Here is a 26252-nt window from a genome sequence, read left to right on the forward strand (position 1 = left end):
AGGATAGAAGAATTAGATTTGATGCGAGGAGCAAGATTAAGACTTAGATTAAGTTAAGAAATTGATAAGATTGAATTAAGAAGAACTAGGATGAGGTATTATTATGGTGATGTATTTACTAGTAAGGTGTTGAAAAGACAATTTGATGTAAATATATAATTGAACCAATTTTTTTTTTTTTTTTCTCAGAAGAAATGGTTATAAAATAGATTAAGGATATAAAATCGAAGGTGAAAAGGCAGGGGAAGTCAATGGTCAAGATATGGAAAAAGAAATTTTTCTTTTTAGAAAGATGCTACAAGAATCTTGATACCGTTTGTATTTGTCATATTTGTTTTGTATTTGTGGGTGTGGGTGAGGGTATATGTTGTTTGGAAAAATGCCAATAAATTCTTATAAAAAAAAAACAAATGAAGGGTTAGATGACCAAATGTGCTTTGCGAGACCTAATCCATCACTTTGAAAACAACACACACAGAGACAACCATTCCCCCCTTTGTCACCTGCCACTCCCTACTGTGCTGGCCAAGTACCTGGTTCTTCAAAGCAGGAACCCAGATCTCTGGTATTGAGCAATCTGAGTCCCTACCTGCCCCTGCATACAGGCTATACCCCCGGTTGCTAGGACCACTAGAAACCAACCTACTCTCCCCTGTCCATTACCCCTATAGATGTGGAAGCAAATGAGACCTAAACCACACACTGCAAGCATCATGGCTCTTCATTCTGCCCTTTGTGAATATGACAGGATCAAGCCCACACTGCTGGAACAAAGCAAAGCAGGGACGAATATTTAAATGGAACTTATTAGCAGATGCCATACCACCTTACTGACACAAAACGTGCCACCTGAACTAAATAACCAATCCTGAGGACAAATATATAGGGTTGTATTTAATGTAGTGCTAAGAGGAATGCTCCCTAAACCCTCCAGAGCAGATCTAGAGAAAGTGTGGGGCGTGGGAGTATGGGGAGAAGGGACAAAGTTATGCTGCGCTACTCCAGGTATGAAACAGAGTACTGCCCATAACTTGCAATTTCAAAATGTAAGTACTGTACGGTTAACTAGTTGTGAAGGAAAGAGAAATGTGCTAGTGCACAGATTGTTAAAATGGCACCCTTGTTACATACCTGAAGAAGGTATCCTGCAGCTGATGGGGCAGTGTTGCAAAATCAAATGCACAATACGACTGGGGAAGAAACACTTCCATGTTCTTCCTGACCTCCACGGGAGGGTTTGTCATAATGGGTGCAGCGCTTCCAAAAAACGGATACGAATACCTATGGAGGTAAAAAGGTAAAGGTAAAGGACCCCTGGACAATTAAGTCCAGTCAAAGGCGACTATGGGGTTGAGGTGCTCATCTCGCTTTCAGGCCGAGGCAGCTGGCGTTTGTCCACAGACAGATTTCCGGGTCATGTGGCCAGCATGACTTAAACTGCTTCTGGTACAACAGGACACCGTGACGGAAGCCAGAGCGCACGGAAACACCGTTTACCTTCCCGCCGCAGCGGGACCTATTTATCTACTTGCACTGGCGCACTTTTGAACTGCTAGGTTGGCAGAAGCTGGGACAGAGCAACGGGAGCTCACCCCATTGTGGGGATTTGAACCACCGACCTTCTGATTGGCAAGCCCAAGAGGCTCAGTGGTTTAGACCACAGCGCCACCTGCATCCCATTGAGAGAGAATAAATAAATAAATAAATAAATAAATAAATAAATAAATAATATTAATATTATAACAAATTCAGTGCTAATAGCTTATCACTTCATGACCTTTAAGTAAATGAACTTCAAGCTAACTAATGACTTAATGGCATGTTCTTAACATGCCATGGTATTCAACTGAGTTTATTCAGAGTATACCTATCGAATTTAATGAACAGGATTTAAGTTAGGTTCATTAATTTTCATGAGTCTTCTATGAATCAAACTTAGGTGAATGCCACACCATTGTTTCTAGCAAACAATATACTCCTATCTCCTCTCCCTCTCACTATTGGCCATGCTGGTTGAGGATGGTGGGCATTACAATATCTCGAAGGGACACTAGATTCCCATTGCTCTGAAGAGGCAAGACTGACTTGCATCCTTTGTTTTATTTTCTAAAGTAAGGGAGTGTGACAGTGATCCTGCACCCAGTAACAAGATGCAGTTGGGCATTGTTAAGAATACCCAACTGCATCTTGCAGTGAAGGATAGGCGTGCCTGGCGTGCTCTGGTCCATGGGGTCACGAAGAGTCGGACACGACTGAACGACTGAACAACAACAAATTGTTAAGAATATGTCTAGGGGTGTGTGTTTTAATATGTTGCTGCAGATTTTCCCTGGTGCTCCTCAGGATTACATTTTTGGTCACTACTAGGGAGCTGAAACATAGAATTCTTCCTGGACTTCGTACACCAAGTTTCATTCAATGGACACATCACATTCCATAAAGTAGAAGGTCAAGTGGGCCAGTTAAACAACAAAAATTACTCAGCCCAAAAGTGATACGCTTGTGCCCAATCTCCATGAAGCTACTCCTTTCAGTATTTCCCCAGCTTTTTAAAAAATGTAAAAACTTTCTAAATTAGCATGTATACTGGGGTCCTCAATGCAGAAACATAGCTAAAAATCCACAAGTTGCCACAACAGCATTGTGAGTTTATAAAGAAGTGGGCCGATTAAAGAAAAGGGAATATTGGAGCAAGACATGTTCGTCCATGAATGGAAGTTACAAGACCTGCACATAGTTGGAGATTGCCCTCTTACAGTGTACAGCACCTGTGTCCTATCCTCAGAATTACAGGGATAAGACTCTCCTAAGAAAGATGCAATTGCCCATAGTTTTAGATCAAGTTCATGTTGAGCAAGATCATGGTGACACTGTGTACCTAGACTTAAGATCCTCTCATGGACCAGTAACTGGTTAAGGGGCAGGAAGCAATGGAAAAATAAACTGAAATTTCTCCCAATGAAGAGATGTGAAACAATTATCTAACTAACATATGCTTTACCTTAACATACAATTGACGGGAAAGGCAGTATCCAGATTATGGAGAGTTCTTAAGTCTATTGAGAAACAGAAGTGATGGGATGCCGCTGGAACAGCAATTTTTTGACCTGTGGTAGATTCAGAGGTACCGGCCTGCTGAGTCTGAGGAGCAGGTGCTCGGGCATTCGAGGCTGAGGAGAAAACAGACAGCACATTTTCTTTTAAGATAGATGCTGACACATTCCAAACTTGAGAGCCCCTGCTATACAAGTTCTAATACTTGAAAGTAAGAAGCTTTCGATTTTTTTTTTTATGGACAAAATTTAGTTTTCTTTCTTTCTTTCTTTTATTGGGTTTTATAAACAAGAATAATGTTATACAAATAAGTATACCAAGTTTTCTCATGTCATTTGTTTATCACAAAAATAGCACAATAAATGTGGGGAAATATCTACAACGTATGTTTCATTATTAGTGGTTAATGTATGAGTTCTTGGTTTATGAATTGGTTTAAACAATTATGAAGAAGAAGAAAAGAAAAAGAAAAAAGGTGGAGTGGGGTGGGGTGGTTATATTTCTATTATTTACTTAGTGTGTGAGAGGGGTTGTGTCCGTGTTACTTGTATGGGTTCTCTTGTTGTATTTCCTTGGTGGTGAGAGAGGTTGGGGGTGGCTTAGGGTGTGGTTGGTTGTCTTTGGCTGGCTGTAGTGAGAATTGTTTTTGTGTGAGAGCAGGGTGTGTGTGTGTATTTTTTAATCAGGTTAGCCAGATTGATTTGTATGCTGTCGGGGGATTCTTGTTGTTGTCTTGTTGGGCTGTGTATGTGATAAAGGGGAACCATACTGGGGTGAAGGCGTCTTCTTCTATTTGTCTCCACGTCAGTTTCAGTTTATTGGTTAGTTTTTCTAATAAGGCTGTTTCCCATGCTAAGGTTTTTTCCCCCTTTCTAAACCTAAATGTTGAACTAGCTGTACAGCATCATAGCCTGTGGCCAAACACAGCTGATGCCAATTTGAAGGTAAGCCCCGTGGTGCAAGCTGGTCCACGCGGCAAACAAAAAATAGCATACCAAAAATAGGTGTTCATATTTCAAGCAGCCTTCACACATTGGCCCTATCATGCAAAGCGGCCACCGGCTGGAGGCTATGCTGCTGCATTCTGTTCACAAAGGAAGGGAGCAGTGCTTAGACCCAAGCAATTTGCTTGAAGACGAATATCTGCCCAGTTCTTCAACTGCAGAGCTAAACCACACATCGTTTTCACAAACTGAAAACGTTACATGGCCCGCAGTTCACTGGTGGACCGCAGATAAGTCTCTCCCTCTTACTGGAGTCTTCAGAATATTTTAAGTTGCATTACTGCATAGTGAATGATCAACCATTTCCTTGCATCAGTTTACCATGCAATCACAAAGAAAACAGTATTTTGTGGTAGATATGACAGCTGTAAATTTATTATAAACATTTGCTTTGATGTGCTGCCTACCTTTTTTCTGTGCCTTTGGGTTCTTGTCATACTGAAGACTTTCCACTTCACTGTCTGTCGCGTCATCTTTTATGGGAGGAGAATGGCTAACCCGGGGTAACGCATTTTGAGAACTAGGCTCAGGACTCCCTTTCTGATCACGCATCGGAGATGAAGCTCTTTTCACATTTTCAGACTCAACCTTTGAAGATAACTGAGGCTGAACAAAACAATCGTGCCTAGTTTAAACGTGTGATCCTCGGATGAGGGGCAGAGTAGAAATTTAATAAATAACAACAACAATAACTTCGCTTCATAAATGCATAACAACAATAATATTTTCAATTTTTATTTGCATTTTTAAAAGTATATAAAAAGGAAAACAATTGAGTTGTACCTGAGAAACTCTGCTATCTTTTTGAAGAGATACTGACACCCCAACAGTGGGAGCCATATCCAAAGGGACAGGTAGCAGCTTTTGCCGGGCTCTGTTAGGTGGAACAAGAATATATGCTCCTTCAATTGCTACTGGATGTTGAAGGATTTCCACGCTTCCTTTCTTCAACAGCCCAGTTAGAAGTATTTCAGTGCTTCCAAGAGATTGATCCCCACAGCAAAGATGGATCTATATTTCAAAAGGGTATCATGAAAGTGACTATAATGAGCATTAAGTACATATACGATCACTTACACCCAACCAATGACATCCAAATGGAAACATTATGTTCTTTTAAAAAAAATAATGTAATGGATGCTGGAATAAAATAAGCCAATGAGCCTTCTTTAGAAGGTTATTCAGACTGCCTAATCTTCTCAGGCTGTCTTATCCTCCGGAACCCTGTATTCTTCAGGTCAAAACATAGCAAGAGGCTCCAAGCGGTCATGTTTCAGTACACACTAAGCCACAATTCACAAGCTGTAAGGGGTAAGGAAGAAGGAAAGGCCAAGGTGGAGTATTTTCCTAAGCTTGAGGGTGCTCCTTAATCCATCTTTGTCACTAGAGGAACAACTGACATCTGTGGCGAGAAATGCCTTCTCCCAGCTTTGGCTGGTACATCTGCTGTGATCAGGAAAACCTGACCACAGTGGTCCATGCAATGGTAACTGTAAGAGTTGATTACTGTAGCATACTTTATATGGACTGCCCTTTTATCTATCTGGTCCAGAAGCAGGGCAGAATGTGGCAGGTTACTGGTAACGATGCTAATTTGCTGAGAGAGCTGCAATGGTTGTCGATTTCCTACCAGGGCAGGCTCAAGGTTCTTGTGTTAATTTGGGTACAATGTACTTTAAGGACTAGCCTGATTCTTTATGCTGTACCTCAATTACCAAGATCTCCTGGTGGGGTACTTTTGGTGTCTATCTACCATGCCCCTGAGGTTTGGTTGTCCTTTACCAGGGAGCAAGCTTTTAGTGTGGCAGCTCTGAAGAACTCCTTGTCCATAGAAAAGAAAGTCTAGCAAGCTTTCTTTTAGACATTCTCTAAAAACTGAGCAGTTCAATTTTTTTTACCAAGCAGTTTATACTGATACTACTGTAGCATTAGGTTCTTATGCTTCCCACTGCCTTGTTTTTCTATTGTTATTAAGGCGCAGCTAATAAGTAATAAAATTAACAGCATATCAAAATAGTATAAAAGTCCTTAAATTTGATCTGCTGTAACACACTAAATTCTTATGGTATCCTCATAGTCTCTTAGCAATTTGGACTGAAGAGGAGTCACACACTTCGAAACAAGATGCAACAGCTAAATCTTTGTTCACCAGAGAACAGAAATGGCTGCTTACCTTCAACTTTGAGTGAGCCAAAAAATAAGCTCTTAGAACTTCAACGCTGCTGCGTATTTTAACAGATGCTCTTTCTGGCTCAAAGTTTGGATTGATCAAATCAGTGAATGGTTCGTTGGTAACATCATTGCCCAGGAGTGAATAGTAGAAGAAGAACTCAGGCTGTCGTTCTGGAAGTTTCATTGTGGTAGGTATTAGCTGTTACAAAAAAAAAAGAGGAGAAAAATGCAAACAACAGGTCCCAAACACTGCTCATAAGAAGTTGTGAATGTTCGTGTCTATTATCAAAAGAAGTGCTGTATTCCAACGTCTATTCAAGTTTTAAATATTTAACATGGGTAACATTAAAAGCTAAGGAATTCCAAGGCTGGAAAGTTGTTCTTGCTCACTCTCCCAAGCTCCTCCCATCATGAGGGCAACACTGTCACTTTGAGGTTTATTTAGATTTTTAACAGCAATAAAGGGAACAAGCATTTTTATACAGAATCAGGGGTTTATGAAGAACCACCAAGTCATGCTGCAATGGCACATGTTTTTTCATGTTAACCATCCAGAGTCTGAAAGCTCTACCAGATAGTGGTACCATGGATCGGCATTATTACCTGTTCTAACTGTGTAGCAAATGCAACAGTGACAGACAGAACAAAGTAGTCTCTGCAATATTCTGCTGGTCCAATTTGATGGTATCCTTCCTCTTCATTAAGCACTGCTGCAAGATTTTTGGGATCCAACCCAAGTAGCCGAAGAGGTGCTTTAAAAAGAAAACAAATGCCTTCAGTTGTATTCTGGACAAAATAAAATTTATTCAGAGTGGGGGTTCCTATCCAAACACAGGGAAATTCCTGAAAATATACAGTGGTACCTTCGGTTACATACACCTTGGGTTACAAACACTTTGGGTTACAGACTCCGCTAACCTGGTAGTAGTACCTCGGATTAAGAACTTTACCTCAGGATGAGAACAGAAATTGCGTGGCAGTGGCATGGTGGCAGCGGGAGGCCCCCATTAGCTAAAGTGGTACCTCAGGTTAAGAACGGTTTCAGGTTAAGAATGGACCTCTGGAACGAATTAAGTTTGTAACCCGAGGTACCACTGTACAAAGATGAAATTCAGAGAGGACAGTGTCTTTAAGAAATCATATTACCCCTGGGCTGGTAAGGGGCTGAATAAGCCCCATGTCAATCTAGTCACCAGTTACAACAGGGATGGGGGATGTATAGCCCTTTAGATGTTGCTGGATTACAATTTCCATTATCCCAGACCTGATGAGAGTTGGAGTCCAACATTTGGAGGACCACAATTTCTACATCCCTGACCTACATGGGTTTAATCTCAAAGCAGACAAAAGGACAGTAAACAGCTATATAAACCCTAACTCACCACTTTTTAATACTTTATTTGTCTGGCCTGCTGGCATTGATAGTCTATGTTTAAGGATAAGGATTCACCTTCCTGCTTTTTTTTTTTGTAAGAAGAAAATAGTATCATATCAGTTTCATGAAGACCGGAGAATAACCATCTGTATAACCTGAAGTTATACCACACATACCCAACACCTGTGTTTTATTTGTCATATGCTTTTTACACAAACTTGCCCAGAAGTGTTGGACACAGCTAGTAAAATAATAAGTTAACAAAACAGAGACAGAAACAAGGAAATTCACTGTTTACAATATCCCACTGAGGTTGTACTTTACTAATCTTGACAACAGAATTTAAACAAGCTTTAGGACAGAGAATCATATGAAAAATAAGGGGGAAAGATGAAAGCTTAATGTAGAATAAAGATGAAAGGTGAAAACATAATATAGACCAAAGCATTAAAATGGGATAACTGTTTTTCTGTCTTTAATTAATTACTATTTTTTATTTAGAAAAGCAGAAAAAATATAATCAAGTATATATAGAGAGAAAATAAAATAACAAAATATAACATATAAAATTCATGAGCAGTTAAGATATAAAAATAATTATTTATGTAATAAAGTAGGAATGGGGAACCTGTACCCCCCTTGATGTTGTTGGGACTCCAGCTCCCATCAGCTCCAGCCAGCACAGCCAATCATCAGGGATGATGGGAAGTGTAGTCCTACAGCATCTTGACACTGACAGATTGTCCACCTTTGCCATAAAGCAATGGAACAGAACCCTTGTAAACTACTCTGATACAGGACGGGCCATTAAGATTTTTAACATGAATATTCAAATGTTCTTAGCCCTGAAACTTTGTCAACATTAAGAAATAAAACATAAACATCCAAAGATATAAGTTTGTCTTACGTCTTACAAAATTAAAACTAACTGCACAAAGATTTCCTACCTTAAAATGAGGAAAGATGACATCACTTCAACTGTCAGAAATCAACTATCAAATCTCTCAGACTTCTGGTTTATAGGATTAAGTTTTTCCGCCCAACAGAACTCCAAAACCCACCATCTGGAGCCAGGTGCAAAGTAGCACCATGAGGGTAGGTATAAATTTAGAATTAAGTAAGAGAATACTGCTGAGCAGATGCTCAGCCTAAGGATTTGTGACCAGAACAAAAGAGGAAACAAAGCAGAATACAGAGGATTTGTACAGTGAATTTGCCAATACTAACCAAGGATATTTTAGGATCTCCATTGATGTAACTGCAGAATTCCCACAATTTTCAGAATACACTTGTAATAGCGTTTGGTGAAGTGTTCATTATTCTACTAACCTGTTACATCTCTGGGAGGCGCGTCCTTTGCTTTAAAGCCATCTGTGGATGCCTTAGTATCAGTTTCTAGCATTAGACTGAGTTGTAGCTCAGATTTAAATTTTGTGTATCTATTGCTCAGTAATGGATACCATTTTGGCGGCTGCAGAAATTTGATTAAAACAAAAAGTTGGGTGAAAGCACACTTACAAAATTATACATACACAGTATGGTCGTCAGATAAAATTGATTTCCAATTTGGCTACATTTTACAAGATCTTACATTTAAAATCAAGCCTAAGACAAAGAATAGTTGTGATCATACGATACTGTTACAGCAGAGGTGAAATTATATCATGTGTACATAAGACAGTTCTCACCTCAATTTTCAATTTATTTAAAAAAAAGAAAAAAAGAGGACAAGACTTTGGCCCTAATCCAGAGATCTGAGAACAGAGGTATTACCCCCTTTCCTTAGTAGACAGATGATTGCCAGAAATAATCTGTTTAGATGCAGAGGGCATGACTGCACTGGCTTTAGGCTACCCTAATATGGGGGTGGAAGGCTCCAAGAGCACATAATATGTTCACCACCTACAGCTGAACTTTCTATATCCAGAATAATTCCTGCACTTGACTCTGCTGCCACAGCAACCATTTAGAGCATATACCATAGGTTATTATTTGCATTTAGCCTGCTATGGTGGACAGAGGCGTATCCATTAAATCCCTTTAGTAAATAATAGCAAGAAATTTATCTGCTACACACCTTCACTGTGGCCGATAATCATCTTAATGGGCAGATCATTGACCTGAGCTTTTGTTATCAGGTTATATAAATAAATATGCAGTTGCTTAAATTTTTCTTGAGTAGCCAGTCATTTTAATGATTGTTCTGTGCTGTTTCTAATTTGTTTAAAATGTTGTTATAGTTTCATACATTGTCCTGGTATTTTATGATCAGCCAAATTTAAATAACAGTGGAACCTCGGTTGTCGAACGTAATCCGTTCTGGAAGATTGTTCCACTTCTGAAACATTCGACAACCGAGGCTTAAATGGGCGGCTGGAGAATTCAATTGAAAAAAAATAGAGAAATAGAGTAACTTGGAAGCCGTTCGACTTCCGAGGCGCGTTCGAAAATGGAAGCATTGACTTCTGGGTTGTCAGCGTTCGAAAGCCGAAACGTTCAACTTCCGAAGCGTTCGACAACCGAGGTTCCACTGTACTTCCATAATACTGGTTTGCCCACAGAGACAGGAGAGGAACAGCCTGGTTACCAAAAAGGAAGAGGAATGGACAACACAGTGGAGTGGGCACAACAGCTCTCTGCTGCCTTGTCCCTCCATTTAACCAGCAGCGGTGCATAGCTTTGGGAAACCAGGTGAACACCACCAACCCACCAGCTGATATTTGGTACAGCTCAGAAATGGGTTTACCACCCCAATGAGCAAATGAATCTGCCATTCAATAAGAGAATGAAAATTAGTATCATTTAATCTGTCATATCTGATGAGGGAGCACACATTCACTTATTGTGACGTGTTTAAGCCGAGTTCTATACAATACCTGTTTCTTCTCTTGAGCAACTCTCAAATCTAGTATAATGTAACCTACAGGCTCTTTGGCGGAAGAGAGAGAATCCACAGAAAAGCATTGTAACTTGATAGGTGTACGCTGTAATCTGCAAGGAAATAAAAATGCAATTCCCATTAAGAATTAGGCATTGGAAGCAGTTATATAAGCTTTTGGCTCCCCAATGGTACATGCAACATTTTTACTGATAAAACCACCTAGATATGATCAGAAACAGTGGTAAATATTTTAATATATATTATATTGCAAGTATTTCTTCTCAATGATAAGGAAACTTTAGCAGTTAACAAACTAACACATATAAAAATTTCCAGTCTGTCAAATAGGCTCCAGGTATATGGCAACAGTTAAATATAGGAAAGCTGGTTACTTTTTATGGAGGTGAAAACACAAGAGTTCAAGACTGCTCTTTTTAGTAACTATCTGAGTTTTCTAGCCAAATGCTATATAGAAAAGGGGATGGAATACACCCATAAGCTTTCCAGTACAGTTCAGGCTAAGTTATTATAGTCATTGTTTACAAGATTATAAATACATGCAACAAGCACACACTCAAGCAATTCAGAAATCTAACCTGTGTTGGTGAAGCGCTTTCCTGTCAAGTTCCCAAGCTAACTCTGTGGCAAATTCAGGTTGATCAATATGTTCCACAGGGTCTGTAGCTAGAGTTTCACCATCAAACTTTGCTTCTACCACAAGCATATGCTTTGGACGTTTTGGAAAGTAACGCCCTGGGAAAGGAAAAAAAAAAGCACATTTATTAGATAGCTCCTTCATAAACAGCTAATAGTATACTATTTAGGGCATGATGTAGTTACTTAATAATCACAAACTCCTGGGCACATTGCAGAATCTGATATATCAGGCATGTCCAACAGGTAGATCGTGATCTACAGGTAGATCAATGGACGTCTGCGGTAGATCACTGGTAGATCATTGGCTCCCCCCAAAGAAGCTGAACAACTGTAGCTCCCCTAAAAAGCTCAACAACTTTGACCTGAACCCCCCAAAAGGGAGCTGATCACTGCCAGTTTTTAACTGTGAGTAGATCGCAGTCTCTTGGAAGTTGGCCACCCCTGTGATATATAATCAAAGGCTGTTCCTTGGTTACCTGTACAAACACATCTTTCAAAGAGCTGGCTCAATTCTGCATTGGAACACAAGAGCACATAAAGAAATGGGAAGCAGATTGCAATTAAAACTGCTTGTGTGCAGTCTGCAGCACACAAGAACTACACAGAGCAAGGAATACACCAAGAAAGTGACTGGGTCGTAAATGGCAGTCACTTGTGTGATAGCTTGGTGTGTCATGGGAAGAGATTTTGCTTTTCTGACAGCCAGCATGCTGACCCTCCAGCTTTCTACCTGGAGGGAAACATTAAAGGGTAAGGAAGAAAGGCTTAGGATAACAGCTCATAGTGTTTAGTTCAGTTCTGGTACACAAAACCAATTCCTGGGCTCAGAACTCTGTATATGCCAGTTACTGAATCTCCTGACTGTAGTAAAAAATGAGGCAGATCTTGCAAACTTTAAGTCTATGAACTTCTTTAAGTTACACTGTGATATACATACCACAGCTGCAACTCTATTCACATCTGGAGCTCAATGGGACCATTAGTAAATATGTGTGGAGTGTTTGTTTTGATCTGTGTGGATCTATCTACTGATGGAGAAGACATAAAAGGCAAGTAGATTTCCCCCCCTACCATATGTCTAAATATGGACTAATTTCATATTGCCTTAAGTTTTCACTATATCTGTACTTAATATTTTCACCAGTAACATTTTAATAATTGTTATTTATCACTATGCTACAAGCCACAATAAACTAGATTGTTGAAGGAGAATGCAACATACATTTTAAGATCTGGTAAAAATTACTAAGAACAAATCAACCAATGAAAAATCGCTGAAGTCAGCATTTTAATCTTTTTGAAAGTTAGATGGTTTATGAGCAGAAAATAAAATATACATACATTGAGAAGTGCTTGCAAGGACCACAATTTGTTGTTCATGGATTATTATTTTTTAAACTAAGCACTCCTAATTCTAATGCATCACAAACAATGTAACAAGTAGTACAGTACAGCTACATATTGTTTCTTTGAGAATATGTGCATAAGATTACTAAGTGTACCCAGGGAGCTGGGGAGGGGGCAGCTGCCCCCTAAATCAACCAAATAAATAAAAATACTTAACCGACCAATTGCATCACAGATAACTCAGTTCTGCCCCCTCCTCCCGGGGTGTGTGTGTTATTGGGTTGTTGCATTTTATTTTGATTCTATATACAGTCAAACCTCGGTTGTCAAATGTAATCCGTTCCGGAAGCCTGTTCGGCTTCCAAAATGTTCGACAGCTGAGGCGCGGCTTCCGATTGGTTGCAGGAGCTTCCTGCACTGAAGCAGAAGCCGTGTCGGACATTCAGCTTCTGAAAAACGTTCGGAAACCAGAGCATTTACTTCCGGGTTTTCGGCGTCTGGGAGCCGAAACATTCCGAAACGGAGGCGTTTGGGATTCAAGATTTGACTGTATTGTGTTTTTATATTTTGATTTTGCTCTGTGAGGCCTCTGGGTATACAGTATAGGGCAGTATATAAATTCAATAAATAATAATAAAGCCTGTCCCCACCCCCCAAACAAATACTGGCTATGCCCATGCCCACAAGTAAAGGAGGGTAAAGCAGCCACCTTACATCCCCATGTAAGGTGGCTGCTTTACCCTCCTTTACTTGTGGGCATGGGCATAGCTCACACCTTGAACCACGTGCCCCAGGTTCACCCACCCCCCATCTCCTAGTAGAGACCCCCCCCTGCCTTAAAAACCCTTGGGAACCGCTGCCAGTCAGTGTAGGGGACCCTGCCCTCAATGGATGGGCGATCCAACTCACTTTAAGGCAGCTCCCTAAATTATGGGTGGGGTGGAGGCATCCATAGATGAATGGGTCTCTATCTTTTGGCTTCCCTTTTAACACACACACACACACACCCTTCCCTGCGCCTTACCTTCCAGGATAGAAACCACAATCAGGAGCTGGTCGGCCCTTGTGCCCATTCTCCTCCAGGCGGGCTCTCTGCTCTGGCAGGCAGGGCGCAAGGCTCTCCCAAAGCTGCCCTCTCCGCGCCGGGTCCCCACATCCAAGCCGGTGACGAGGCCGGGCCCCAACGTCCTCCTCCTCCTCTCTTGTGGTCCCGCCGGCAGGCTCCCCTTTGGCGCCTCGGGAGCGCTTTCAAACCAGCCGCCGCCGCTGCTTAGCAACCGGGAGGCGGAAAGGCAAGGATCCGAGGCACAGAGAGACGGGCGCGGGGAGGAGACAGAGCGACGCTTCCGGGATGCCGCTTCAACTTCCGGACACTGCTGCCTCGTTGTTTCTCCGGGGGTGGGGGCGGCAGGCGGCGAAGCGCGCGTGCTGCAGCGCCACCTATGGGAGCGGCGGTGGGAAACGGGAGGAGATTTTTTTCGAGGGCAGCGTGGGGAAACGGGAGGCGAGGAGCGCAGGTTGCGCGTTTGTGGCGGACGTCGATGGATGGATTGCAAGCGGAGCAGCTCAATTTACGTGCCAGCTGCTGATCTCAGTCCCCGAGGCCCCGTGTCATACCCGCCAACATTTTATTTTATTTTATTTTATTTTATTGAATTTATATACCGCCCTATGCCCGGGGGTCTCAGGGCGGTTCGCAAAATAAAATCAAACTATAGAACCACAAAATATATGATAAAAATAAAAACAACAACCCAATAGCGCCCCCGTCCACACAAAAAAACACATTTCTCCTATGAAAATAGGGACTCCCTGCTCCATCATCAGCATCATTTTATTATTTATACCTTATGCTCCATCTGATATAGAAAAATAAGGGTGGTTTGGCTTTTGCTGCCGAGCCCCCTAAGACTAGTCCATGATGGGTCAGATGAATGGATGGAGGCAGGAGGCAGTGAAAGCAGGGCAGATCTTTGTTTTTTTCTGTTGCAACAGAGTTCCCTCCACTCCTTGCAAGGAGGCAAGAGAGACCAAGAACCTAGAAGGAACATCTCTTTTAAGGGTTTACCTTTTTGCGTGGAGAAGAATCAATTATTTCCATATAATTTATGTTTCGCTGTGAATGGTAATTTCCAGGATACATGGAACAATCAGTTTCTTTGGAACCCAAAAAAGAAAAGAGAATTTTTTAGTGGACCCCAACCATTACAGCGTATTCCTTATAAATATGTTCAGTTTGGACTAGTTTACATTTATATGAACACTATTGTTATTCAAGTTATATTTAATTAATAATGGTGGAGGGAGTGTGCGGGGGGGGGGGTAAGCACATACAGTATGTTGAAAAGCCAGTGAGGGGACATTTTAACCTCCCAGGATAGGCCAACTGGGAATGCAGGAACACAGGAACTTCAAAATGAGACTGCAACCATTGACGTATAACTACTATTAGAGCTTCACTTGTGGTATTTCAAAATATCATGCTACAGGTATTAATTGGCTTGCCAATGCCAGGATTTTTGTGTTATCGACATACATGGTTTTTTGTTTTGTTGTTTTGGGGGGAATCACTACTGTTAGTAATGCAATTGCCACTCAATGCTTTTGCTGCAAGAAACTAACATGGCTGTCCCTCTAGAAAATTTATACCTTTCGGCTCTTTAGAATGGGTACATGTTAACAACCAACCCCCCCTCCAACTTTTATGTAACTACTACTCTAAGATGGTTACCACTTTCATCTCCTCTGTCTCACACTGTGTGGATCTACACCCAGGATAAAAATGTAATAAATAAGTCAAAAATCAAATCATTGTAACAAAATTTTAAAAAATGCTATGGGAAATCACTTAGATTTTTTTTTTTTTGCTCTCTGGCGCCATCGGGTGTTGCATGTTTATAACGCATTCAAAACGCTGTTTCTTGAGTAATGTAGCTGAGTCCAGTGTCTCTGTTTTCCCCATTCAGTTGGGTTGCCATCACTTTTCTTATGTTTGTGATGGCACAGAAATATCACGTTGGCATGTATGCCCCCCCCCCCAATGTTCTCTTAACAATCCTGTGAGGTAGATTAGACTGAGAGTTGCTGATGGCCTCAAGGTGACCCACTGAGCCTCGTAGCCAAGTGGAGGTTTGAACTCTCGATTCCCATGTCTCAGTCCAGAATTCTAACCACTGTACTCTTCTTGTTCATGTTGCTCCTAGTTTTCATTTCCTCCATATTTCCTCTTCTGCTGACTTGTTTCAATGCTGCAAGAGGAACGGTGGATTTAATTTGCAGTCCATTAAACAACACCCACCCCAGATCCTACCTTTCTCATGCAATTTAAGTCCACAGTTCTGGAGTCATCTACCTGTGAAGAGCTGGCATTTGTTTCTGAGGGGAAGCAGGATTCTCATATATCCATACACATATTTCCTGCATTTTTGTCCATTCATCATCCACAAATATCCGCAGTGCACACTTAAGTGATATTGGGACAATTGCCCACTGGTTTCGGATAATGAATATTTTAAATATATAAATAATAGATAATAATGCTATTATAGAGCCAAGAATGTCCACATGCTGCTGTTTCATTGCTCATAACAAGACATCTTGATTTTACAGCGAAACAGAAACTCAAAGGTTTTATTTGAATATTTTCATGTTAGGGTCTGATAGTTACTGCCGACTGAGTGTAAAGGAGCCCCCTGTTAATTCACACCAGACAATTTGCTTTCATTTCCACAATTAATTATGCCATGCTCTCCCCGCCCCACCCCTCATATGTTATATGAGAAGCAATTGTACTGTCTCCTCCAGGCGTGTTTCTAATTGTAGCTCTATATAAACAGTATTAATAGTGGGGTCATTTGTGACCAACACTGGTGGAGGAACGGGGGGTGGGGGGAGCACATTGCCCCCGCCACCATCAGGGAGGGGGGTACCATAGTGGCCGCCCCGGCAGACGTCATGCCACGCCCCCAGGATGCACGCTAGACCCCCAGGAGGCGCATCACGCTCCCCGGACTCACGCCAGCCACGCCTCCACATGCTCTCTGCCCCCGGTGCCAGAGCATGCAGCTTCGCCACTGGTGACCACCCCAATATCGGCATGAGGACATGAATGCACAATACAAAGCCTGTTGGGAGAGGCCCTAGGAGTTCTCCCATGAATAAAAGATCTGAGTATTTTTGGCCAAATTAAAAATAATCTTCAGGTTAGGGATGTACACTGACCATCATCAGATGAGGGTAGGTTACTTTGAAAGCCAGAAATCCAAACATGTCCTGGCCTTCCTCAGATTCCAGTATACCACAGTCTCAATAGCTTAAACAGTGGGTTCAATCCTCCAAATTCAGCAGCCTCAGTTGCATCTTTAATGCTGTTTTCATTGGTGTTCGAAGCCATTTCTGATATTGAATCCTGAGATCTAAGACGTCTCTCCAGTTCCTACTACAGTGGTATCTTGGTTCCTGAATGGCTTAGTTGACGAACAAATCGGCTCCTGAATGCCACAAACCCAGAAGCAAGTGTTCCAGTTTGCGAATGTTTTTCGGAAGCCGAACGTCTGTTTCGGCTGTCGTCGGCATTGTTTCCGGGGCCAATCGGCCAATCAGAAGCCGTGCCTTGGCTTTCAAACGTTTTGGAAGTCGAAAGGACTTCCAGAACGGATTGAGTTCGAGAACCAAGGTACCACTGTGCTTCTTTTAATTTACTGGTCATTTTTGAGATATCTATAATGGCTGAAGCCCATTCCGGCGGTGCCAGATCCCTGTGAAGTTGTTTTAACGGTTCTCCCCCAATAACTCTACAGTTATTTTTGTGGGCGGAGCTTAGGGAGCTTGCAGATCCTCCAAGTGACCCTATTTTCCAGGGACAGTCCCAGATTCACAGAAGCCGTCCCACTTTCTGATCTGATGCCTGAATGTCCTGCTTTTCCTTAGGACACCCCTATTTTCATCAGAGAAATGTTGGAGGGTATAGGGATATGTGACCATCAAGCCAAGGAGCAACCTGGTCAGATGAGTGGGGTATAAATAAATAAATACAACAACAACAACAACAACAACAACAACAACACTAATGAAATAGGACACTCCTATTTTCATTGGAGAAATGTTGGAGGATATGTACTTGAGTGTCCTATTGGTACCTTTTTTCCCATCCAGCCCATCAGGGTTTACCACAGCTCCTGACTTTAGATGCCATTCATGCAGCTGAGAAACCCCTGCTACATACTTTAGTTGGGATTATATTTCTAAACACGCCCTGCCCCCTCCAAGTACATGATGTGGATCCAGCTGGTTTTCATGTGAGGAACAGAAGAGTTCTCAGATTAAGTGACCACCACTGTCTGATGGAGTCTCTTCTTTGGTAAAGAATTGTAGATAAACTCTAACACACATTTCCCTAAGGATAGCAAAGGTTGGTATTTTTTGTACGAACAATGAATCAATTCCAATCCAATTTCACTTGTCTCTCTTCTTTTCCTCCAAAGCACCATCATGTCTGCAACACCACATTAAAATCTTTCTACTTAATTGACTTAATTCTTTTTTTAGTGCATGCTCTGTACAAATTAATAACACTATGTTACCCATTTAGCAGTGGAATTAGAATCACAGCAGTTTCTTTGTGCATCTATCATGTAAAAATCAAATTTGTCAGTAGCATCTAATATCACTCATCCACTGCCCTAAGCTGCATTTCCCTTCAACTCACCACATAATCCTAAAAGGGGTGGCTTTTTAAATTTTCATATATACAAATTATCAGTTGCATTATGAAGAACATATTCAATAGTAGACGCTAAATGAAATATTTACAACCTGTCCTTTACCTCGAACACATCATGTATTCCTTTGTGGAATTAATTATCCCATAAATATGCAAACTACAACTGACATGTTATTAAAGACTTTAATTCACTGGGTGAATGCAGTTTTTCCATGCTAAAGTTCCTGCATTAATTAAGAATCTTTTTCTTGGTATTTTTTTGCCCATTTTCCATGATCTCTTTTTTTTTGCAGAAATCTTCCATGTGCTTTAAATTCAGTCCTTGTGTGAAAAGATTCCATCACTCAACTTTGTTTGTCCATCTTCCAAGACAATAATGCCCACTCACAACACAAAGAGCTCATAACCCACCTACTCTCAGCAGCCAGAAGCATCATAGCCAGACACTGGAGAGACCTGTCAGGAGTATGCATGGACCAATGGTATCAAATAGTATGGGAAACAGCCTTATTAGAAAAACTAACCAACAAACTGAAACTGACACGGGGGCAAATAGAAGAAGACGCCTTCACCCCGGTATGGCTCCCCTTGATCACATACACAGCCCAACTAGACAACAACAAGAACCCGCCAACAGCATTTGAATCAATCTGGCTAACCTGATCCAAACACACACATATCCCACTCACACACAAAAACATATTTCACTACTGCCAATCAAAGCCAACCAACCCCACGCTAGGCCACCCCCAACCTCTCTCACCACCAAAGAAATACAACAAGCGAATAGTAAAGAGAACCCACACAAGTGATGTTGACACAAAACCTCACACATACACTAAGTAGAATAGAAGCATTGCCACCCCACCCCACCCCACCCCACTCACCATTCCCCCCTCCACCTCTTTCCCACTTTTCTTCCTAATGTAACACTAATGTCTCACAACAAATGAAACCGATCTGTAGAAAACGCAACTTGACAAAAAGAGACCTTGCACATACTTTTGTAAACTAAGAAATCTTTAATGAAAAATATATTTTAATTTTTTTTTTAAACAACAGCATTGTTTCTCCAATGGCCCCATGGGCAATAGAGTCATTCCACCGGGGTTTAATATTCCCATCTTCTCCTCTCTCCCACCTCAGAGTCAAGTATGCCACTCTGCTTCCAGGTGTGCTGGCTGGAATATTGTCTGAGAAGTGGGTAGGAGTCTTGTTAGAATAAAGTTATAAACTCCAACAGAAAAGCAGCTGGTTCTGAGGGTCCTGTATTATATTGTGGTATGAACATTTTTGGGGATGAAGCCCACTTTGCCAAATCCACGAGGCCATTTGCTGCACGTTTTTGAGCATTTCACTTTGCTGAGAAATACCAAGCAGAACGTGGCTCTCTGGCTTCCTTCCTAAAAGACAACTACCATTGCACTGGAACAGCCCCTTGGTCTGCTGTGCTAGGCGCATTTCTATCACCATGTTCCTGATAAAATAATTACTGTTTCACTAGTGCATATGTGTTCCGTACCGCAACCTTGATCTTTTCCCCCAGCTGATCTTATAATAATTACCATCTAAGAAAATCGCCTTTGTGAGACATTTGTGTACAGAATGTCAAAGGATTGCATTTCAGCACTTTAGCTAATGACATTATGTTCCCAATTAGGTTGTGATCCAATCCTTGCAGAAGTCAATAAGTTGCTAAAGCAGCGTTCCTTGGTCTTTATGAAATCCATTTCTCTCTTTCTCACATTCACTCTCACAACTGTAAAATTATTAAATCTTCTGTTGTAACGTGGGGATTGTGATTCAGCAAGTGATTTCAGCTCTGACATAGCAGGCAGGAGACAGCTTCTTCATGTAACACTCTTTATTCAGGCAAACAAGACTGGGGAACTGAGGAGAGGGATGCTACATTTATAGGGACAGAAAGACTGGCTAGAAAGGATACATTTTGGAGGGAACAATCTCAAGCAATCACAAAGCTGCCTTTTGGTGGAAACCAATAAGACTGAGGATCCAAATGCAGCAACTTGAATGAACCAATAGTAGCTGTTCCTTCTGGAACAGGAAGGCAGTTACTTTCCCCTAATGTGAATACAGACAATAGTAATACAGATATCATAAGCCTTGAATCAATACACAACATCATCCATACACTCCCAGTGTAGAAACCTAAACGGTTAAAGGTGCCCAGATACCGTCGCCTGTGCAACTCAATTCTCTTTTCTCATCTGGAAAATTTGTCCCTTTTTAATGAAATATTACCTTTCATTGGGGAGGGGTGTATATAAATCAGGGAATGGGTACTAATCCAGGACAACCAGTCATATGTATATAACAGAATAAGATGTGAAAACAAAATCGAAAATTCTTTCTAGTAGCACCTTAGAGACCAACTGAGTTTGTTCCTGGTATGAGCTTTCGTGTGCATGCACACTTCTTCAGATACCACACGAAAGCTCATACCAGGAACAAACTCAGTTGGTCTCTAAGGTGCTACTAGAAAGAATTTTCGATTTTGTTTTGACTATGGCAGACCAACACGGCTACCCACCTGTAACTAGAATAAGATGTGGTTTGCTAGTGGCAATTGCAGGTGCGGAGAGGCGAAGTAAAGAGTGGAAATGTAGACTGTTAGACCTTTAAAATATGCATTTCTAAGTTCCTTCCAAAGTTCCTCTATTCTCCTAGCATAGAAAAAGACTACACATTTGGATTACTTACAAACTCTTCAAAGGTCTGGTTCATGTGCTTTTCCATACACCAGTCAGAAAACATAGGCAGTGTAAAACTCGGCTTAGTTACAGTGGTGAAAGTTCCTAAATTATTACAAGAGTGGCTTGTAAGAGCCATTCAGTCTCAAAGCCTGCATGTTGAGCTTCTCTGGCAGACTGGGGTACAACAATAGGCTTGATTACCTTCCTGTCATGGTCAGGGGGAGTGGCCTAACTAAGCCTGGCAGGAAAGCTTACTCTATGGCATTAACCCCTTCATGCATTAATTAGATTTAAGCATGTTGGTTATAGGAGGCTGGTAATCCCCGTGTGTTCCTATGCAAACCAGACAGAGCATGATGCAGTCCAACCTTGCACTGCACAAAATGGTTCAAAATGGTTAAGGGCAGATGACTGCTCCTATGAGCTCCTGGTATGCTTTGGCATGCACAAAGCCTTATCTCAGTGCTGGCTGCAAGGAACCAGGTCATTTCCAGAGGCTGGCCTGCCCAGTGGAAGCTGCTCTGTTAGAGTGAACAGGGCACTGCCCCACCAGCCCCAGCCTGCCTTTGGCTGTTTGCCTACTTACTTAACAACCAGAGCAGAAAATGGTGCGTGCCTGTCAGCTTCCTCCTCCTGAGTCTCAATGTTGTCCTTCTAGGCCTCAGCAGGGAAGAAGATGGAGACAAAAGTAGTGTTAGTTGGCGCCATCTACTGTTTGGCTCCCTGCCTTCTGCCCCGTCAGTGCTGATGAGTGCCAGCCGCCATTGGAAATGCCTAACCTGTGGCCTTCCAGATGTTGTCTCTCATTAGCCCCAGTCATGGCTAGTGCTCAGAGATGATGAGATTGATAGCCCAACAATACCTTGAGGGTCACAGGTTCCCCATCCCTGGTCTGGAAAAACCACCAATTCTACCCAAAAATAAGAAGAAGAAAAGTGGGAGGGTGAGAAGAACAGGTTATTGTGCTGTATAAAATTTTTTTTGACTGCTACATTCAAGGAAAGGAACAAAGTAATTAACATTTAGACTGGGAGGGTGTGGGCGGATCATAAATTTACACTCAGCCCATAACCCTATTGATTTTGAAACTGACAAAGTGCACCTGAGTTCATGATAAATGGTTGAGCAGTATGAGATCTTAATAAACTTGATTAGAAAAGTCTTTAGAATGATCAGAGTTTCTTTAGGAGTCCCAGCGCTTAGAAAGCCTTTCACGGCTGGTTACATAAAGTTGCAGAAGTTTATGGAATAAAGTACAGCAGCTAAACACACAAGATAATATCAATCAATCTCCTTTATTGGCCTAGAAAATGTGCATCATATACATGGATCTGAACACAATGCAGCTAACGAAACATAGTAGGAGATACTTTAGGGTAGGGTTACCAGACATCCCAGTTTCCTGGGGACAGTCCCCGGATTTGTGAATAAGTCTCCCGACAAATTCCATCCCCAGAATGTCCCCGGATTTCATTTCATGTCCCCGGGAAATGCAGCAGGGGCAGTCTCAGCAGCCCGGAGCAGTTGGCTCTGGCTGGCTTCAGGAGCTGCTTGGAAGTCCCCATGTGATGGTGGTGCAGGGGCTTGAAGCAGTGCTGTCAAGTATCCCGTTTTCCCCGGGATTCTCCCTTATTTTAAGCAGTTTCCCGCTGCTCTCCCTTATTTTTTATTTCCCTTAAATTTCCCATTTTTAATGGAAGCAGCTCCTCCCCTGCTGGCCAGGGACTGGGTGGGAAGACCTCACCTACTTGGAGAGAAAAGCCTCAGCCCTCAAAGCAAGTGGGAGCCGTTTCCTGTGCTTACAGGGGGGTGTATTCCTCCCCCTGCATCAGCCCCTATCCGTTGCCACCGAGACCCTCAGCCGGCCAATAGGGTTAGCTGGCGGGCGGAGCCTGGCTGCCTTTGAGCAGCTGCTGCTTCCTGTCCTGTTTTGATGGGATCAGACAAGAAGACGATGGGGCTCCATCGCGCGGAGCACATGGCGGCCCTCCTCTTTGCTCCGCTCCGAGCTTGAGCCCGCTTGGAGTTTACATTGCTGCTCCGCCCACTTTTGCTTCTGGCTCCGCCCACCACTGACATGTGACTGTCCCCGGGATAGGTGAGACTGCTGATCCCTTATTTTCAAATCCGAAACTTGACAGCTATGCTCAGCCCTCCTTCTCCACCTTCCATGCCTGACCCACTTCGCACCACTTCCCCACCACCACTGAGGAACCAACAACTCAGGGGCTGCCCAGGCTCATGGAGAAAGGAGAGAGAAGCCTCGGAGGAAGGGGAAACGTGGCGGTTGAGGTGAAGGCGGCGGCTGTCCCTCTGCCACTGCCATCGCTGCAGCATCAACATCCTGAACGTGTAGCATATATATATATATATATATATATATATATATATATATATATATATATATATATAGTGTAGCATATATATATATATAGTGTCCCCGGATTCATTGGAAAAAATCTGGTAAACTGTCCAGACATCGGGAGGTACGAAAATGGCTCTTAGGACCTATGGTGATGTAATTTCATAGTGTCACTCAAAAATCTTGCCACATCCTCCACAACGTCATTCCTACAATTATTCAGCAGAGAAGACACCCCGGAAGAGTCAGCGCGACAAATCCCCTCTTTCAATAAGGGGGCCAAATACTTATCATATATATTTTTGCATAAAATGGGCAATAAAATAAAATGTGTGTGATGGATCCGACCTGTTTTGTGTCACAAGGGCAGTATGGGATTTTCGAGAATCGACCTTGCAAAACAGCAGGCAGGTAGACATGAAATCTTGCGCGGGAAAGAGCTCTGCGTAGGTGGGGGTCGTAAAGCTGGTGTAAATATGGAGTGTCCTGGCCAAACGAGGCCGGAATTCCCAAATTCCCAATGGGGAACAGGTTTTACTGGCTGCGCTGCTAAGGGTTTTGGAATTCAATCTCACAGCGGCTGTAGTGACAGGCCACAGGTTCTGATTTTGCTCTCAATGCATGGTAGCCATTTGGAGTGGTGGGATTCTGCCAGCATGTGGAAAGTTAAAGAGGACAGATCAGACATGAAATGTAGGCAGAGCCAGAATTTTATAGTAGTGAGCCACGCTTTGGTTTCCAGCAGCCCTTGTCCAGTTTCCAGACACATGGCACACAATTTCGAAGCCCCAGGATTTTGCGCAGAAATTTGGATTGGCTGCATTCCAGCGCTTCGTTAACTGCACCAACCCATACAGGAGTTTTTGGGCTACTTTGGCATTAAAGACCTTTAGTGTGGCTTGGACTAACTGATTCCCTCTGTTGAACGGGTGATAGCCAGAGGCAAGATACTGTAATTTGAACAACGGCATTCAGATTATACTTGGCGTATTAGGGCAACACTTTTGGGCTGCAATGCTTTTTCGCACTTCTGTATCAGGGGTCCATTTAGACCACATAGTGGCTGCATAAATACTGACCTAGATCCTAAATAACCATTCAAAGCGGGAACTAGGAACAGGGCCATAGCTAGGGGATGGTGAGGTGGGCCCCTGCCAGGGGCGCAGGTGATTGGGGGGCACCAAATCAGCTAAAAAAATATGTCCATAAATATAAATATTGATTATTGCCTTATAAGAAATGCTTTTTAAACAGAGGGTGAATTGAATGGGTGGGGGTTTGGGAGGAGAGGTGGAAAGAAGAGCAAATCTGTCCGTGGCTAGGGGGCACAATCTGGACGGTTCTGCAAGGGGCGCAAGATCACCTAGCTACGGCTCTGACAAGGAACCAGTGGCGCCTCCCAGTGGAATAAAGGGGTGTGGCATTTTTTAAAAATAGGATCTCTCCTTTCCCTGCAGCCCCCCACTCCACTTCTCATGTGGCTCTGGAGGCTCCCTCCACCCCCAAATCCCCCAGAAAAGACTTTTGGAGAAGAAAGGGGAGATTGGTGAAAGCACCAGCCCTGGAACGAAACAAAATTTTAATTCCTGAATAGCAAAATTGCAGGTTAGCCTTGTTTACGAATCCTACCTGCATTTCTGAATGGCAAATGACCTTGTAGAAACCACCTGTCACATGCAGTTGAATTGCAAAGGAAAAATTGTGGTGACTCGACGCTGATTTCATTGTACCTATGTATGCCAAACACATTTGACATGGATATTAGATTTGCAGGGAATAGAGCACTCTTAGCTCCACTGCTGTCAACCCTTATTTATAATAACTAGTCTGTTAGCTGTAGGAATAAAAGCTGGATGCCGGCTCTTCAGAGCTCATTATTCAGTGGGCTAGACAGCTTTCACTTACGGTAACTGGACACATCTGACTGCTAACTACCATTGTCCTACATGCACAGGCAATTATATTAGCAAATGTTGCCTTTTAAGATATATTAAACTGTTATCATGTATATGCTTCAAGCACATTACCTGCTCCAGAGCTTGTCTACAAGGTTATTACAAATAACATCCACGTCCATGAGGGAAAAAATTAAAAAGTTGCCATAGGATGGAACGATTTGTCTCCTTTCATCCTCCAAGGATTTTGTCTCTTTCTGCCTTCTGTTCTCTCACCATTAATTCCCAGAAGATCCATTTTGAACTAGATAGATAGAATCAATTGTCATGACTTTGCAGAACCAGCCCCGAGAATATGATTCAAGGGCAGCGTAAAAATACTTACAATAAATAAATAAAAGCCCAGTAGAAACGCTTTGCTTTGTTTATTGTTACTTGGTTAAATTTATGTTTTGTGACTTGTACCCAGTTCAGACCCTCCAAATGTCCCTATTTTCCAGGAACAGTCCCGGATTTACAGAAGCCGTCCTGGTTTCTGATTTGATCCTGGAATGTCCCACTTTTCCTTAGGACACCCCTGTTTTCATCAGAGAAATGTTGGAGGGTATGGAGTTACCCAACACCCCAAGCTGTCTGAAGGCAGCCCTGTATAAGGAAGGTTTTTTTTAAAAAAAAAATGTTTCATGTTTTATTCTGTTTTTATATATGTTGGAAGCCACCCAGAGTGGCTGGGGCAACCCAGTCAGATGGGCGGGGTATAAATAATCAAATTATTTATCACCGTCATCATCATCATTACTGAATAAATGTTGGAGGGTATGCCAGTTAACTTTGGTTAGTTGTGAACGTAGGTCAGTCATATTAATATGGCAATAACACAAAAACATAATAAGCTGCTTTGTGCCAAGTCAGACCATCGGTTCATTTAGCTCAGTATTGTCACTCTGCCCATCTGCCACACCGGTCATCCTCATTTGGCTTGTAAGACCATTTTCGCCTAGCGATGCCCACCAGCCCCAATGTCATGACATATACCATGCCAGAGGTGATTGGCAGTGCCTGCAAAGCA

The 26252-nt window shown here is 42.3% G+C and overlaps 1 protein-coding gene across 1 annotated transcript in view; it reads right to left on the minus strand.

Annotated features, from left to right (window-relative positions):
• The window catches only part of CEP120 (centrosomal protein 120), a 36238-nt gene extending 22401 nt beyond the window's left edge, over positions 1 to 13837 (minus strand). Inside the window, exons 1-10 of the mRNA XM_033164096.1 lie at positions 13515 to 13837; positions 11083 to 11239; positions 10482 to 10596; positions 8935 to 9076; positions 6834 to 6982; positions 6232 to 6429; positions 4842 to 5069; positions 4466 to 4664; positions 3002 to 3170; positions 1132 to 1281 (exon numbers count right to left, since the gene is read on the minus strand). Of these exons, the coding sequence (XP_033019987.1) occupies positions 1132 to 1281; positions 3002 to 3170; positions 4466 to 4664; positions 4842 to 5069; positions 6232 to 6429; positions 6834 to 6982; positions 8935 to 9076; positions 10482 to 10596; positions 11083 to 11239; positions 13515 to 13563 (1556 nt within the window). The 5' untranslated portion in view covers positions 13564 to 13837. The remainder of the gene's footprint in view (positions 1 to 1131; positions 1282 to 3001; positions 3171 to 4465; positions 4665 to 4841; positions 5070 to 6231; positions 6430 to 6833; positions 6983 to 8934; positions 9077 to 10481; positions 10597 to 11082; positions 11240 to 13514) is intronic.
• Between the last annotated feature and the right edge of the window lie 12415 nt (positions 13838 to 26252).

The sequence above is a fragment of the Lacerta agilis genome, chromosome 11 (assembly GCF_009819535.1).
Source record: "Lacerta agilis isolate rLacAgi1 chromosome 11, rLacAgi1.pri, whole genome shotgun sequence".
Lineage (NCBI taxonomy): Eukaryota > Metazoa > Chordata > Lepidosauria > Squamata > Lacertidae > Lacerta > Lacerta agilis.